Below are 14,503 nucleotides of genomic sequence, written 5' to 3'. Positions count from 1 at the left end.
GGAGGCTGTGGGGCCCGGCTCAGGAACTCATGAGGTCTGTCTAGGGATTGGGGCCCGGCTCAGGGGCCTAGTGAAGCCCATGCAAGGATGGGGCCTGAGGAGGCCGTGGGGTCTGGCTCAGGGGCTAGTAAGGTCTGTGCAGGGATTGGGGCCCGAGGAGGCCGGGGGGTCCGGCTTGAGGGTAGGGTTTCCACCTGTCTATGATCATCCCTTGTTTGAGGTGGCTGTCCTGGGAAGTCTGTTGGGGCTCAGTATATGCTGCTCACTGGCCAGTTTATGAGCTTGAGAGGATCATCCCAGATGTCCTGGGATTTTTGTACCTCGGAGGTGGTAACTCTAGCTGGGATTGGAGCCAGTGGGAGGCTATGGAGCCTGGCTCAAGAGCCTAGTGAGACCTGTGCTGAGATTGGAGTCAGAGAAGGCTTTGGCACCTGGGTTTAGGGTGTCCATGGGCTTGGGCTTGCGGAAGCTGGATTCATGGTCTTCAGAGGCAGCCATGGGGCTTTTTGCTGGGCTCCCAGGCATGGCTGCGTGAGGCCAGGAAGCCATGAGGACTGCTCAGTGGCCATCTCTCGGTGCGGCGCTTGTGAGCTTGGACAGTTTTGTTGTCTAGGAGTCACTGCAGGAGGGCTAGATTAGTTTTTAGGAATAACACCTGTCCCTTATTTGAAGGGATTGTCTCCTATTTCATTGATTTGTGCCTTAGGGCAGCCACCCATCCCTTATTTTCAGATGTATTGATATTGATTAAAACGGATGAGTTCCATTCTAAATATTACAGTGAAGCTTATGAGACTTGCACTGTATCCTGAAGGAGGGAGTAGACACGTACGCTCGAGAGACCAGTTGGTGATATGATAAGGGATATGGTGCTTCCCTAAAAGGTCTTTTAAAATAAAGTGGGGTCCCTTATTTTCCCCACGCTTTCCCCTTATTTGCACCCTGCCAAGGTGGTCACCATATAGGTGTTTATGTCTGGATACCGGGGCTGGGTGCCCAGGGGTCTGTGCACAGATACCAGGCAGTGTGTATGTGTTAGGATTTTGAGGTAGCTCTGTAGCTCTAGCAGCTGTTCACCTGGCTGTCCCAGCATGAGCCAGTGGCAGGAATGTCTCCCCGCTTCCCCGGCTGTCCCCGTGTGCCCCAGAGCTGGGTCATGTTGGCCCTGGATCTGTGGGTGTAGCGAGGGGTCAGGGAGAGGGCTTCCATCATGATTTTCCCAGGCCCCTTCCCCCTGCTGCCTCCAGCACGTCCCAGCCGTCTCCCACCCTGGGTCTCTGGACCCCTCCTGTTTCCGGGGAGATGACGGAGCCAGCAACGGGGTGATCCATGCTCCCACCGGGGGGCACCAGTGCCGGGGCCCTGACCCGTCTGTTTCTCTGCTCTTCATCCTAGCTTTTCATCAGGTAACTCTCTCTGACTCTGCTTTTGTCACGTGGAGGGATCGGGGGGACTCTCGCCGTTCGGTAGCAGATCAGGTGGGTCCTTTCCTCTCCTCCCCCTCCACCCCCATCTGCACACGCACCCCCTCCCCCTCTGTGCATCACCCCTCCCTGTAGAGACTAGCAAACTACCTTCTCCTTCCCCATTAGGTTCAATTAACTCCGTTGTCTGGTTGGTTCTATCCCCCCTGCCCCGCCGAGGGTCCAGCCTCTCCCTCTCCAGGGGGCCCAGACCACTGAGTACTGGCATGGCGTGGGGGGATTGAACCTGCACCATGGAGCCTGGTCAGAACATTTCACAGACACTGTGTCTCTCGGGGGCAGCGCTGCCGGGGCCGCCTGCGGAGCTCAGCCCCAGGGCCTGCCCTCACCCTCCAGTTGGGGTCTTTTTCCAGGCCTTCCCATAAGCCTCTCGGTCCTGCTGGCTGCTTCCGCCAACTCTGGGGCGCCATTCCGCACCCCCCAGGATCTGGGGGTCTCAGGCTGGAGCAGTTCCACCGTGGGGCGGCCAGTGGCTGAGACGAGAACATCAGAGTGCAGAACTGTCTGGGTGCTGCGTCGCAATCTCCTCAGAGCCGTGCTTCCGGCTGTGACGCAGCTGGATGGGGAAAGGGGCCAGTTGGGTATGGGCACTGGGGGCCAGTATTTCTCTGGTCTTTTCCATCCCAATGCCCTCTGCTTGAGTGCTTCTCCCTGCGCTGCCTCTGAGGAGACCCCCTCACACCTTCCGCTGCCCACTAGCAGAGACAGAAGATGGGTCTAGATGAGCTCCTGGTCTGATCTGCACCAGCTGACTCATGCTGGGATGCAACACGAGGACCATTTAGTGGTACAGGACAGGAACCAAAGGAGAATCACGTGTGTCAGGAATAAACAATGTCACCTGTCAGCCTGTCCCCATCCTGTCTGCCCCCCTGCCCCCTGCTCCCTGACTCGGGGCTCGTCTGACGCTGGCCTGGGGTGCGTTCCCACCAGGGTAGCCCGTGAACCTCTCTTGGGGTAGTGGCAGTACTTCCGTTTCCTTGGAGCTGGGATGTTGGGAGTCACCAGGCAGCCTGTGCTGCCCCCCCCAACACCTCATGAGCTCTTCGCGGTGCTGGGGGATCCCTTCCCCCCGTGCCCTCACTTCACCCTGTCTTCAGCACAAAGCAGGTTTTCCCACAGAGAGCTGCATTCCTCTGAGGGGCGCTGAGCCTCGGGACCCAGGTCTTGCCCACGTGAGCATCTTGCCCACGTGAGCACCCTTCCCTTGAAAGGCTCGGGGAGCAGTGCTGGGAGGGAGGCTGAGGGGGAATCAGAGCTGGGGTGGAGGCTGACTGGGGAGTTAAATTGGGGGAATGTTGGGGGAAACGTCTCTCACCAGACAAGGGCAGTTAGTGTTTTGTTAGTGTCTGTGAGCGTCTTCCCCAGCGCTAATCCCCCAGTGTCATACCCGTCTTGTTTCCACCTCCTGTCTTGTCTGTCTACACCACATCTCACTGGAACCTGTAACTCCTATTGAATTGGGGAGGGGGGGGAGGGCTGTGTTCAGCTCCCAGGAGACAGAACCAGGGAGTCTGGGGCAGGGAGTGGGATCCTCAGGTCTCAGCTCTGAGCTACCCCCACTTGCAGGGAATCTCTTTCCCATAGCCCTGATTTCAGGTGTTCTGGCTCCACAGGGGCCAGGCTGCAGTGTGGGTGTCTGCATCTCGTGTGTACATTGTGAGGGGAGGGCATATACAGTGTAACGTGGGTGTGGGTGTGTCTGTGTCCTGTGAGCATGTGTGTCGGGGGGCACAGGTCTCAGCGATGAGAGCACAGTCCACCGTCCAGAGGGGGGCGCCCCGGAATGCTCCCGGGTGGTGCCGGACGGCAGGCGTGAGAGGTTAGTGCCCGCGTAGGGTGGCCGTGCGTGGGAATGTCATTCTTGGTGATGGTGTGGGGCTATGTTGGGGAGGGGATAGCACGGACAGACTGTGATTCCACAGGGACCGGGCAGTGTTCCCCAAGAGCAGAGTGGGACACTGACCCACAGCCCTGAGCTGGGCTCCCATGTCATGGACTCAGCAGCTGCCTTGGCCTCATTCACAGCCCCCTCAAAGCCCACCCTGTGCCAACGGAAGGACTATAGGAACAGTGGGAGCAAGAAGCTGTTTGCCACCCCATGGCAGTGGGGTTTCTCCCCCTACTTGTCCCTAGCCTGAGTGGGCTGGGGCAGGTTTGCCGTGTCCCCAGTGACCTCCCACTGAAACAGCGCTGGGAAAACGTGAGCCTGTGAACTGGCAGCATGCTGAGCAAGGGGTGTGCCCCCAGGATTGGGGTTACACAGCAGAAAGGGGTATGGGGAGGGGAAGCTTTACCCTTGTTTCCCGACCTCCAGCAGGCTCAGCTCGTGCTGCTGCCCAGCTATTAAACTGGGTATTGAGTGCTTAGCCAAAGCCCCTCCTCTGGCTCAGTCAGGAGAAGCATCTTTCATCTAAGGCTGGACTGGCCAGTTTGTCCTGCAGAGCTGTGCTGGGTCAGCGGCAACCCTAGTGAGGACGCAGATAGAATGGGGTAAAAGTGCCTTGTACCCTTCTAGCTTATTCCCCTTCAGGAATGGCTGGCTGCTCGCAGCACCTTTACATCACTGTGTCCACACTAGCAAGGGTGTCTGATTTTAACCCCCCCAGGGCAGTAAAAGCAGGACACCATTTAGGTGTAGAGGAGTCTTTCATGAGAGCTGGGCTGCTGGTGAGGCCAAGATTTTCCAGGGTATTTAATGCCTGAGGATGCAGATAGGCACCTAGTAGGATTTTCAAAAATTTCCAAACAGGTTAGGTGCCAAAGTCTTGTCTTTGTAAATCTGGCCAGAAGTGATGGGCCCAAGCTGAGATAGGGAGCCTGCAGTAGAGCAGGGACTGGAACGTAGAGCTCTTGTGTCGCAGGTGAGCACCCTACTCACCACTCTGGCATTCCTCCCTATGGTAAATTAATCTCAGGATAACTGTGTCTGCCCTGGGGTCCTAGTGGTACCCATGTATTAATAAGATGTCACCAACCCTAACTTACAGCTTTTAAGGGTAAACCAGGTTAGCTAGGTCTGTGTCGACCAGGTGGTAGCTGGCTGGGCATAGGGTTTGTCCAGCTGGATGCTAAGAGAAGTGAATTACAATGGGGGCGTTAACATGTTTTCCAGTAGGAATCCATTTTCTTTTGTCCCACTGTGCGTTTAGAGTGCACTGCTGGAGTCCAGTGTTAGCTAACACACCCACCCCATGAACTGCCAGGCCAGAGAAAACCTGGGGCCATCCTCCTCTACTAGGGAAACAAGCAACAAATCCCCAGGAGAACCGCTACTGTTCCTGGGTTGGTGCTCGAGGCTCCTGGATCAGGTCGGCCCCATGGACCGAGCTGCCTGGGTGGATGTAGGCACTGGGGAAGACGGCTGGGGCAGGGGTTGCCATCTGGGTAGGTGTCTGGTGGGCGGGTCCGCAGTTTGAGCGGCTGAGCCCCCGTAACGTTAATAAATAAGCCTTTGCTCTGTGTGTCTGTTGCAGGAGAGGCAGCTTTCCGCCGTGGGTACAACAAACCCGCGTTTGAGCGGCGCCCTGGCCCAGCCATGGAACGGGATCCTGCCCGCCCAGCCACCGCCTCCGCCCCCGCGACTCCAGATCACGGAAAATGGAGAGTTCCGCAACACCGCTGCTGAGCACTAGCCACTGCCCCCGCGAGACGCGGCCCGGGGGAGACAGGGGGCACCCCCAGCCCGCAGCTCGGCGGGAGCAGCAGAGACCCTGGCAGGGACACAGTGCCCCTCCCAAGCAAATAAACCTGCACTGGGGGAGGCACCCCCTTTGCCCCCTCACCTTGCACCAGCGCCCCCCCCCCCGTTCCTGCCCCCATGAACCAGCCCCCCACCCCCCTCCACCTGCACTGTCCTTGGGGACAGTTCAATGCTTTGAACTCAACTTCAGGGTGTTTTATAGCAGAACACAGATGACAATCTTACACCCCCTCCTCCCATACACCTTCCCCTCTCCTCCCAGAGGGAGCAGGGCTGACACCCCCCCCCCCCATGGACCTCTGCCTCCCCTTGGAGGAAATTGGGACATTATCTCTTCCCCACTTCATCTCAGGAGTGGTCTTATCTTCCCCCCGGCAGCCATTTTATGGTATTGCCCCCTCCTTTCCTGGTGTGTGCGCATGGGAGGGGGGAGGGAGTAAACTCACCTCCAACCTGCCCTCAGGAGCCATGGCGGCGGAGGGGGGTGCAGATAGGGGGCTGATTTTGGTTGGCCGTGTTCCTGGAGGTTTCATCACATGACCTAATCTTTAATGAAAGTTGAGTCTTTAATTCCTGGAGACAATCCTGGAGGGTTGGCAACTGAGACTGGAGGCAACTTGAGCCAAAGCTGTCCCCATTTCCTGGCATGCGGGGGGTCTCTGCCTGGCTCCAGCTCCCCGGGACAGGGGCATTCCCTAGAGGGGGTCGAGGTTTCACTAAGAGGGAAGGGCTCCCAGCTCTTTGTCCCAGTATTTCTCTCTCTCTCTCTCTCCCCTCCCTCAATGGGATATGGGTCAGGGTGGAAGGCTTGTGGAGTTGCAGGTACTCTCCCTGCCCCACCCATCACACGCTAGCCTCACCCCCAGTAAGGCAGGGCTGCCCCACACCACTGTCCTGGCTAAGGGAGAGACTACCCCCTTTCCTGCCTGTCCAGGGTCAGTGCTGGGGTTTGCCCCTCACCTCTGCCATTCCTACCTGGTGTCAGCACTGGGGAGTCTCCCCCAGCTCCCACCTGGTGTCAGCACTGGGATCCCATCACCCTCTCCCTCTGCTCTCTGCGCTCTCTATACTCTGATAAAGGGCTTTGCCTGCTCAGCCCCTCCCTGCCCCCCCCCATGTGTCCTGCACCCACCCCAGTCTTTGGAAATGACGATTCTCTAGACATTGGTCGGGTTTTTTTTGGGGGGGAGGCATTGAGGGAGGGGCTTTTTCTTTCTTTCCTTCCTTCCTTCCTGTTCTCAGACCCCCCCCATCTCCCCAGTCTGGGGTTGGTGGGAGGGAACAACCAACAAACTAATTAAGAAGCCATTTCTCTGCCCACCCACGGGCGCGTGCAGGGCACCGGGGCGGGGGAGCGCCCCCCCCAACACCTGAGCACGTAGAACTGGAGGGGACTCTTGTGGCTATTCACCGTCGTGCTATGGTCTGAGCTGCTGGGTGAATGTGTTCAGCGCAGTGATTGTACTGGGTGTTTCTTTGCTGTTTCTGTGTCTCTATTTCAGACTCTGGCGAGGACAAGACTCGCCATTAACCAGCCCTCCTCTGCCCCCACCCCCACCTCAGTCCGTATTTCTTTTGTAAGGACTCTCCCCTTCCTTCCCCTCCCCCCCCAACAGTGGCGACTCGGGCGGCGCCATGATATTTATACGTATTAATTATTATTATTATATAAAAGTTTGTACATATGTGAAATTTCCTCTCCCCCACCCTGCCTCCCCCAGCTCATCCTGGCCATATCGCCCCCAGGCTGGGTGCTGTAATTACCACCGGATTTGTACTGTACATAGACCTCTCCGGACCTCAGTCTCTGTACATAGCCCCCCCACCCTGGGAAGGGAGTTCAGGTCACGAGCGCCCGCCCCGATGCCGCGTCGGGCTCCCCGGGCGTCTCTCTCTCTCTCTCCGTTTCTTTTATGTCCGTTTTATTTTTTCTCATTTTTTCTGGAGTGTGTGGTGCCAACGGAGAAACGTTTAATAAACAGCGATTGTTCTTTTACGCCACCTTGGCCTGGGGCTGCAGGGCACAGCCTGGGGGGGCACGGCCCAGAGGGGGGCTTCCCGTGGGGGTGCAGGGCACGGCTCGGGGGGGGCTCCATGGGGGTGCAGGGCACGGCCCAGAGAGGGGGCTTCCGACGGGGGTGGCTCCGCGGGGGTGCAGGGCACAGCCTGGGGGGGCTCCCGCGGGGTTGCAGGGCACGGTCCAGGGACGGGGCTCCCGCGGGGGTTCAGGGCACGGCCTGGGGGGCGCACGGCCCGGGAGGGGGGGCTCCGCTGGGGTGCAGGGCACGGCCCGGGGAGGGGGCTCCGCTGGGGGCGGGGCAGGGCCTGGGGCTCTCCTGCGTGGGGGGGCGCCCAGGGCGCTGCGGCGCCAGGGAAGGAGCAGAGCGGGTGTCCCCAGCCCCCTGGGATCGCAGCACCGCCCCCGCCAATCACAGAACGCTCCTCCTGTGGCCAATCAGAGTGCGGGACGAAGAAGGGGGACGCCTGGCCACTAGCCAGACGCTGGTTACTAGAGAGCTGCTCTGTGATTGGCTGAAGGAAGATCAGGCGCCCACCAATTGGCGGCTCCGGCTTCCAGGGTGCGACGCCGGCTGGCCCGCGTTGGCCAGGGGCAGGGCGTGTCTCAGGGGTGAGCTGAGCGCTGGTTGGCTGAGGCACCCCAAGGTCAGCTGTTGGTTGGCCCGCGTGTGGGAGGAGCTGGGGTGGCTCGTGCCCGGCCAGCGGTTCGTTGGCCACGTGCTGGGGCGGGACTCGGGGGAAGGAAAGTCTGTGGGGGAGGGGCCAGGCTCGCTTTTGGTTGGCCAATGGCCACCCGGGGTGAGTGTCCTGCCGCGGTTGCATGGTGACCCAGCTACAGTAGGAGGGAGATTCTCGGGCTCGCTCTCGGTTGGCCCGGGCGCGGGGGCGGGGTTTCCCGGGGCTCGCTCTCGGTTGGCCCGGGCGCGGGGGCGGGGTTTCCCGGGGCTCGCTCTCGGTTGGCCCGGGCGCGGGGGGCGGGGTGTCACGGGGCTCGCTGTCGGTTGGCCCGGGCGCGGGGGGCGGGGTGTCCCGGGGCTCGCTCTCGGATGACCCGGGCGCGGGCGGCGGGGTTTCCCGGCGCTCGCTCTCCGTTGGCCCAGGCTCAGGGGGCGGGGTTTCCCGGGGTTCGCTGTCGGTTGGCCCGGGCGCGGGGGGCGGGGTTTCCCGGGGCTCGCTGTCGGTTGGCCCGGGCGCGGGGGGCGGGGTTTCCCGGGGCTCGCTGTCGGTTGGCCCGGGCGCGGGGGGCGGGGTTTCCCGGGCTTCGCTCTCGGATGACCAGGGCGCGGGGGGTCCCGGGGCTCGCTGTCGGATGACCCGGGCGCGGGGGGCGGGGTTTCCCGGCGCTCGCTCTCCGTTGGCCCAGGCGCAGGGGGCGGGGTATCTTGGGGCTCGCTGTCGGTTGGCCCGGGCGCGGGGGGCGGGCTGTCCCGGGGCTCGCTCTCGGTTGGCCCGGGCGCGGGGGGCGGGGTGTCCCGGGGCTCGCTCTCGGTTGGCCCGAGCAGACCTCGCTGCTGGGACTCGCCCTCCTGCACAGCTCGCCGCAGGTAAGAGCTGAGTTCACCGCTCCCGCCCCCCGCTTCTGGGGTGGGGGAGTGTCCCGCCGTGGGGCTGCACACGGCACTGGGGCGGACAGATTGTGTGCTCGGTAGGGTAGTGATGCTGGGCAGAGGTGTAGGGTTCCCCGGGGGCACTGCCGTGGGGCAGGTTCTTGAGGGGGGCGTTTGAGGGTCCCTGCTCCCGCTCTCAGGATCCTGGTCTGTGAAACACTCATTTTACCCCCTGTCCGGGTCCCTCTGACCCCACAGTGGGGATGGGAGGGTTGAAGCCCTGGTAATGATCCCCCAGTGCTTTCTCACAACCACCCTGCACCAGCGCTCTCCTGCAACAGGTGATGCAGTGGAAAGGGTGGGTTAGGGTGGGGGTGTTTCTCTGGGCCCCAACACCCCATCTGTCCTGCTCCATTAACGCTTTCCTCCTGCAGCAGGCAGTGCCGGGGTTGGAGGTTTCTTGGGGCTCCAGCCCGTCTCTGCATTCTGCTACTCCCCATACAGTTCTTCTCCATCCCTATGGCAGGCAGCACCATGGGTAGGGAGTTTTTCTTAGCCTCAGCATCCTTCACTCCCTGTCTCTCCCGTTGCAGTGACCTGCCCTGGGCAGGCGGTGCCATGGAGCCCGAGACCCGCAGCATCCAGATTGAGTTCCCGCACTATGCTGCGGTGCTGCTGGAGTCGCTCAACAAGCACCGCTTGGAGGGCAAGTTCTGTGACATCTCCATCCACGTGCAGGGCCGGGTCTTCCAGGCTCACAAGAGCGTGCTGGCAGCCTCCTCTCCCTACTTCCATGACAAGCTGCTCCTCAATGACACCAACTGCATTGTTCTGCCCACTGTCATTGAGCCAGAGGCCTTTGAGAATTTGCTACAGCTCATCTACTCTGGCCGCCTCAAGCTGCTGATGGAGGCACTGCCCAGTCACCTGCTGGTGGCCAGCGGGCTGCAGATGTGGCAGGTGGTGGACCAGTGCTCTGAGATCCTTAAAGAGCTGGAGGGGGGCCCCTGCCGGCCCTGGTCCAGCCGGGCAAGCGAGAGCCAGTCCCCCAGTAGCAGCAACTATTTTGCTGTGAAGGATGATGGGGAGCCAGGGGGCAGCAGCTCAGAGGGGCCTGGGCATGGTGGGGTGTCATCAGGCCGTCCAGCTCCAGGCTGCCCTGACAATGAGGTGATGAAGATCCGGGTGTCACAGGAGGAAGAGGAGGAGGAGGAGGAGGAGGAGGAGGAACATCAGGCCCAGATCTGCAGCGGCTCAATGGACAAGGCCGTGAAGATTGTACTGGAGGAAGATGAAGAGGGTGGTGGCAGAGGAGGCTCCAAGGGGCCGTCTTCAGGGGAGCTGGACAGCGCCTTCCATGGACCCCGTGACCACCCCAAGATCTTCTACATCAAGCAGGAGCGCTTTGACCCTGACGAGGCAACAGTGGCAGGACTGGGAGGTGGTGTGAGTGCTGCAGGTGAAGCCAGCTTTCTGAAGTCGCTGGCACAGGGGCGGGCATTGGGCATGGCTGAGGTTCAGGGCCTGTGCCAGGCAGAGTTCCAGCCAAGCAGTGAAGTCAGCTACATAATCCCTGCTGCGGGCACTGGTGCCACCTCCTCCTCTTCCTCCATTGCTGCCCCTGGCTTCACCATTAAGGCCCAGCCCCTCTCCTCCGATGAGGCCAGCTTCCCCCAGAGCTCCTGGAAGCCAGTGGACCTACATGGCAATGAGATCATTGCCCATGCGGTGCATGGCCAGGTGGTGCATGCACCTGTTAAAATTGTGACGGCACCTGATGGAAAGAAGTTTGGCTGCCTGTGTGGCAAGCGCTTTGCCGTCAAGCCCAAGCGTGACCGGCACATCATGTTGACCTTCAGCTTGCGCCCCTTCGGCTGCTCCGTCTGCAACAAGAAATTCAAGCTGAAACACCACCTGACGGAGCATATGAAGACCCATGATGGGAACCTGTATTCATGCGAGGACTGTGGGCGCAAGTTCCGTGTGCAGAACTGCTTCCTCAAGCACAAGGAGCTGTGCAAGGGCCAGGGCTGGGCCACTGCTTGCTGGACCTACAAATAAAACCCAGGGCGGGACTGAGTGGAGGACTCCTGCCAGCCTTCTCTAGGCCTGATCCAGCCCCTGAGCTTTGTTGCTCTGTATCCTTGCAGCTCTGCCCTCCTGAGCTTGGTAACCTGCTCTAGGGCCCCGGGGACACCAAAACATGAAGGGACACAAATGGGAGCTGGGCAGGCCAGGGGATTTGGCCCCAGCATGGTGGCTCCCCATGCTGCTCCATGGCTTAGTGTTTCCAACATACAGAACTTGCCATGGGTCAAAGGGGGGAGATAGAGAAAGCGAGAGAGCCCCAGGCTAATGTGGGAGCTCAGGGTAGGAGGGTGGAGCAAGAGGCTGATGGGAACCTCAAGGCAGGGGATTAACAGCTACATTACATCCCTGTTCCCAATCTGGCCCTGCCCTCCTCTGAAAGGATACTGCTCTGTTGTGAGTGAACTCAACTGCTGGATCCCACTTACTCTTCACTCAGCTGCGTCTGGGCAGAGCTGTGTCACTGTTCCTGGCTCTGGGTTTATAAGGCACACTCCCAGGTGTGGATTCCATGGCTGCCACCTTTCCTTGGGATTTGGGAATCTGTAGCCTAGCCACCAAAACCAGCATCTCAGCCTTCCCCAGCCCTCAAGTGTTTGTACACATTCCCTCAGAATCTGCCTTGCTGTGGGCACTCAGGGCTGATGACTAATCCCTTAGGGACAATAAGGTAGGTAAGCAAAGAACACAGGCTCAGCAAAGTGATTTCTTAACCATAGACACTTTAATCTTAAAGCAGCGGAGTGTTACAGATCTGTGAAAACCACAGTCCTGAGCTGCCCTCAAGTCTGATCTCACTCCTTCTGCGAGACTGAGTTCTGGTCAGTGTTCCAGACAAGGCCAAGTCCCTCCTGCCTTCTTTCCATCAAGCCTGGTCTTGTGGAGTGTGGCAGTGGGCAGCCCGCCCTTCTCCGGGAGCACTCCCCTTAAACCTAGTCTTTGACACTTTTGGACCATCTGCCCAGTCTAGGATATTCCAACCCCATGCCCTGTGAGACCCAGGGAAGAAAAACATTGTCTCCTGAACCAGGCCAGTCTTTGAATCATCCAAAGTTGATGGGCCTTGATGGTCCAGTCGTTGATAGTCCTTTCCCTGGCAGGGCAGTGTCTGGAATAGACTGGCTTTGTCGAAGTCAGGCTGGCTTTTCAACACAGTGCACAAAATGAGAGACAGGCGCATAAACAGAAATCAAAGCCAAATGCCGTTCACCATTTGGTACAGACATAACTCCTTTCTGTTGCTGCCACGGCTAGGTCAGTAACCTGGAGGCTACCAACCCCAGCACTGTGGCAGGCATGGGCAGGATGGGGAAAGCTCAGTGTGGGAGCCATGGCGATAGAACCGTAGTGGGTTTTGCCCAGGTTTCCTGGTCCTGCAGGGAGGCTTTTGGCTGTATTGCTCCCACTGTCACCCCACCCTCCTTGCAACCAGGCCCAGTGTGAGCTCCCCCTCCTGCCAGAGCAGCTCAGCCACTCCATTCCCAACCCCTTCGTTGTGCTGTGCGCCACATCCCAGGCCTGGGGACTCAGATTCCCCTGTGAGCCCCAGCACGGGACTAGGGTGGGTTGGGGACAGGGGTAGAGACTGGTGTAAATGTGTTGTACGCTAGAGAGTGTGGGTCTTTGCGCACCCTTCTAATGAGTGGTGCACAAAGCAGGTGGCAGAGTGACATGTTCAGAGCAAGCGGTAGAGGTCAGTTTTGTGGAGCTGAAGTCCCTGGGTCGCTTCGACCATGACCCATGTGGGGTTGGGGTTGTCAGCTCCTCTGCAATCCCCTTACCCTGCTTGATTTCTCCCCCTATCTTCTGGCTTCAGCAGCCACACCCATTCTTGTCCCTGGCTTCCTGCTATGGGTGTGTTTCTTATTGACCTTGTTTTATTTGCCCTCTTCTTCCTACCAGTTCCTTGCTGTGGTTCATGCCCTTTCCCACTGGCATCACTGGCCCGGGTGAGAATCTGTTTCCTTGAATAACACCTTGAGCCTTCTCACTCACCCAAAGAGGAAAAGCCACTCCCTTGTTTTTAACTGTATGCACCTCCCTGGGTCCCCCTGCATGGGCTGTGCACACACACCTCTCCCCGCCAGCCTCTGCTCTTGGTTAAGAACATAAGAATGGCCATGCTGGGTCAGACCAGTGGTCCATCTAACCTCATATCCTGTCTTCTAACAGTGGCCAGTGCCAGATGCTTCGGAGGGAATGCATATGACAGGGCAATTTATCAAGGGGCTATCCTGTGTCATCCAGTCCCAGCTTCTGGCAGTCAGAGGTTTAGGGACACCCAGAGCATGGGGTTACATCCCTGATTATCTTGGCCAATAGCCATTGATGGACCTGTCCTCCAGGAACATATCTAGTTCTTTTTTCAACCCAGTTATACTTTTGGCCTTCACAACATACCCTGGCAATGAGTTCCACAGGTTGTCTGTGTGTTGTGTGAAGAAATACTTCCTTTTGTTTGTTTTTAAACCTGTTGCCTATTTAATTTCATTGGGTGACCCTGGTTCTTGTGTTATGGGAATGAGTAAATAACATTTCCTTATTCACTTTCTTCACACCCTTCATGATTTTATAGACCTCTGTCATCTCCCCCCTTAGTCGTCTCTTTTCTAAGCTGAACAATCCCAGTCTTTTAACTCTCTCTTCATATGGAAGCTGATCCATACCCCTGATTTTTTTTTTTTAGTCCTTTTCTATACTTTTTGCAATTCTAGTATCTTTTTTGAGAAAGGGGACCCAGATTGCACACAGTATTCAAGGTGTGGCCATACTTTGGATTTATTTAGTGGCATTATGACATTTTCTGTCTTCTTATCTATCCCTTTACTAATGGTTCCTAACATTCTGTAGCCTCTGGGTTGGGTTCAAGGATTTTAATTCCTTCCCTGTTGACTAGCTCAGAAACACTCTGTGTGGATGCAAATCAGGTTAGCTTGTTCCAGAGCAGGGTGCTGCTCTAGCAGGGGGTCCATACACACCAAGCTTTTCTGACCCAAGTAGCTTCAGTTTTCTGCATGTTTTCTTTTGTCCCTGCCAGAGGGGAGACTGAGCTAAATCTGGCCATCTCAGCAAAGTAATGGCTGGGGTGGGGATAGGGTTGTAACTACTAGTGTCTCAAGGTTGCCAGTGCCAAGGCCTATGGTGAAGGGAACCAAATAGGGGGATTCAAATGGAGAGAGCTGAGAGTCACTGGCCCAGGAGCTCTGAAACAATCCCCACACAGTGAGGGACTGGCGGGATCCCTTCCCTGAGGGGAGGGCTGGGTGAGGATCAATCTTGCCTTGGGCTGTGGGACACAGAGGCCCAAGGATGGTTCAGAAACACTAGCATGGAGGGAAACAGACTGGGAGAGTTCTGTGAAGAGGGAGGGTTGAGGAGGGGGGTGTGAACCAATTAGTGCAACGGTTCTTGTGTGTAGCACTTGTACAAACCCAAATCTCTATATTGTATAAAATTTTGCTATGGAATCTAAGCAGATTTGCAAGAGTTTCATTTTGACCTTCTCAGGGCTGCTACAGATGGAAAAAGGGCTAAACCCTGTCCCTGTTACCAGCTTTACCCTTGGACACCTGCACTGTACACCTCTGCCCCCTCCATGGGTGCATACACCCCCTGCCCCCCTCATATCCCCCATACACTCGTGCCTTCCCCCCAGACGCCCC

General features: G+C 58.2%; 2 protein-coding genes across 11 annotated transcripts in view; both read left to right on the top strand.

The window, feature by feature from the left end:
- SYNGAP1 (synaptic Ras GTPase activating protein 1) overlaps positions 1 to 5,286 on the top strand; it is a 46,798-nt gene extending 41,512 nt beyond the window's left edge. For 3 of the 9 annotated variants that reach the window (XM_074970797.1, XM_074970798.1, XM_074970796.1), the window contains 2 exons: positions 1,396 to 1,478; positions 4,961 to 5,286. In XM_074970797.1, coding sequence (XP_074826898.1) covers positions 1,396 to 1,478; positions 4,961 to 5,119 — 242 coding nt within the window. In that variant the 3' untranslated portion in view covers positions 5,120 to 5,286. The remainder of the gene's footprint in view (positions 1 to 1,395; positions 1,479 to 4,960) is intronic. The other 6 variants (XM_074970803.1, XM_074970801.1, XM_074970800.1 and 3 more) reach the window with 4 other exon arrangements.
- A 2,680-nt stretch (positions 5,287 to 7,966) lies between these two features.
- ZBTB9 (zinc finger and BTB domain containing 9) lies at positions 7,967 to 14,480 on the top strand. Of its 2 annotated transcripts, none has more exons than XM_074971134.1 (2): positions 7,967 to 8,004; positions 9,347 to 14,480. In XM_074971134.1, exon 2 carries the CDS (start codon positions 9,372 to 9,374, stop codon positions 10,812 to 10,814), a length of 1,443 nt encoding a protein of 480 aa, XP_074827235.1. In that variant the 5' UTR covers positions 7,967 to 8,004; positions 9,347 to 9,371; the 3' UTR covers positions 10,815 to 14,480. The 2 variants fall into 2 exon arrangements, with proteins under 2 accessions (XP_074827235.1, XP_074827234.1); XM_074971133.1 differs by lacking the exon at positions 7,967 to 8,004 and adding an exon at positions 8,713 to 8,750.
- The last annotated feature ends 23 nt before the right edge of the window (positions 14,481 to 14,503 follow it).

This window comes from Natator depressus, chromosome 14 (assembly GCF_965152275.1).
Source record: "Natator depressus isolate rNatDep1 chromosome 14, rNatDep2.hap1, whole genome shotgun sequence".
NCBI classification, from domain to species: Eukaryota; Metazoa; Chordata; order Testudines; family Cheloniidae; genus Natator; species Natator depressus.
Note: the sequence above shows the minus strand (reverse complement) of the source record. Positions and strands in the feature narration are given on the sequence as shown.

Excerpts from the sequence above, each read along its gene's own strand:
- ZBTB9 (XM_074971134.1), top strand. The coding sequence starts at position 9,372 with ATGGAGCCCGAGACCCGCAGCATCCAGATTGAGTTCCCGCACTATGCT.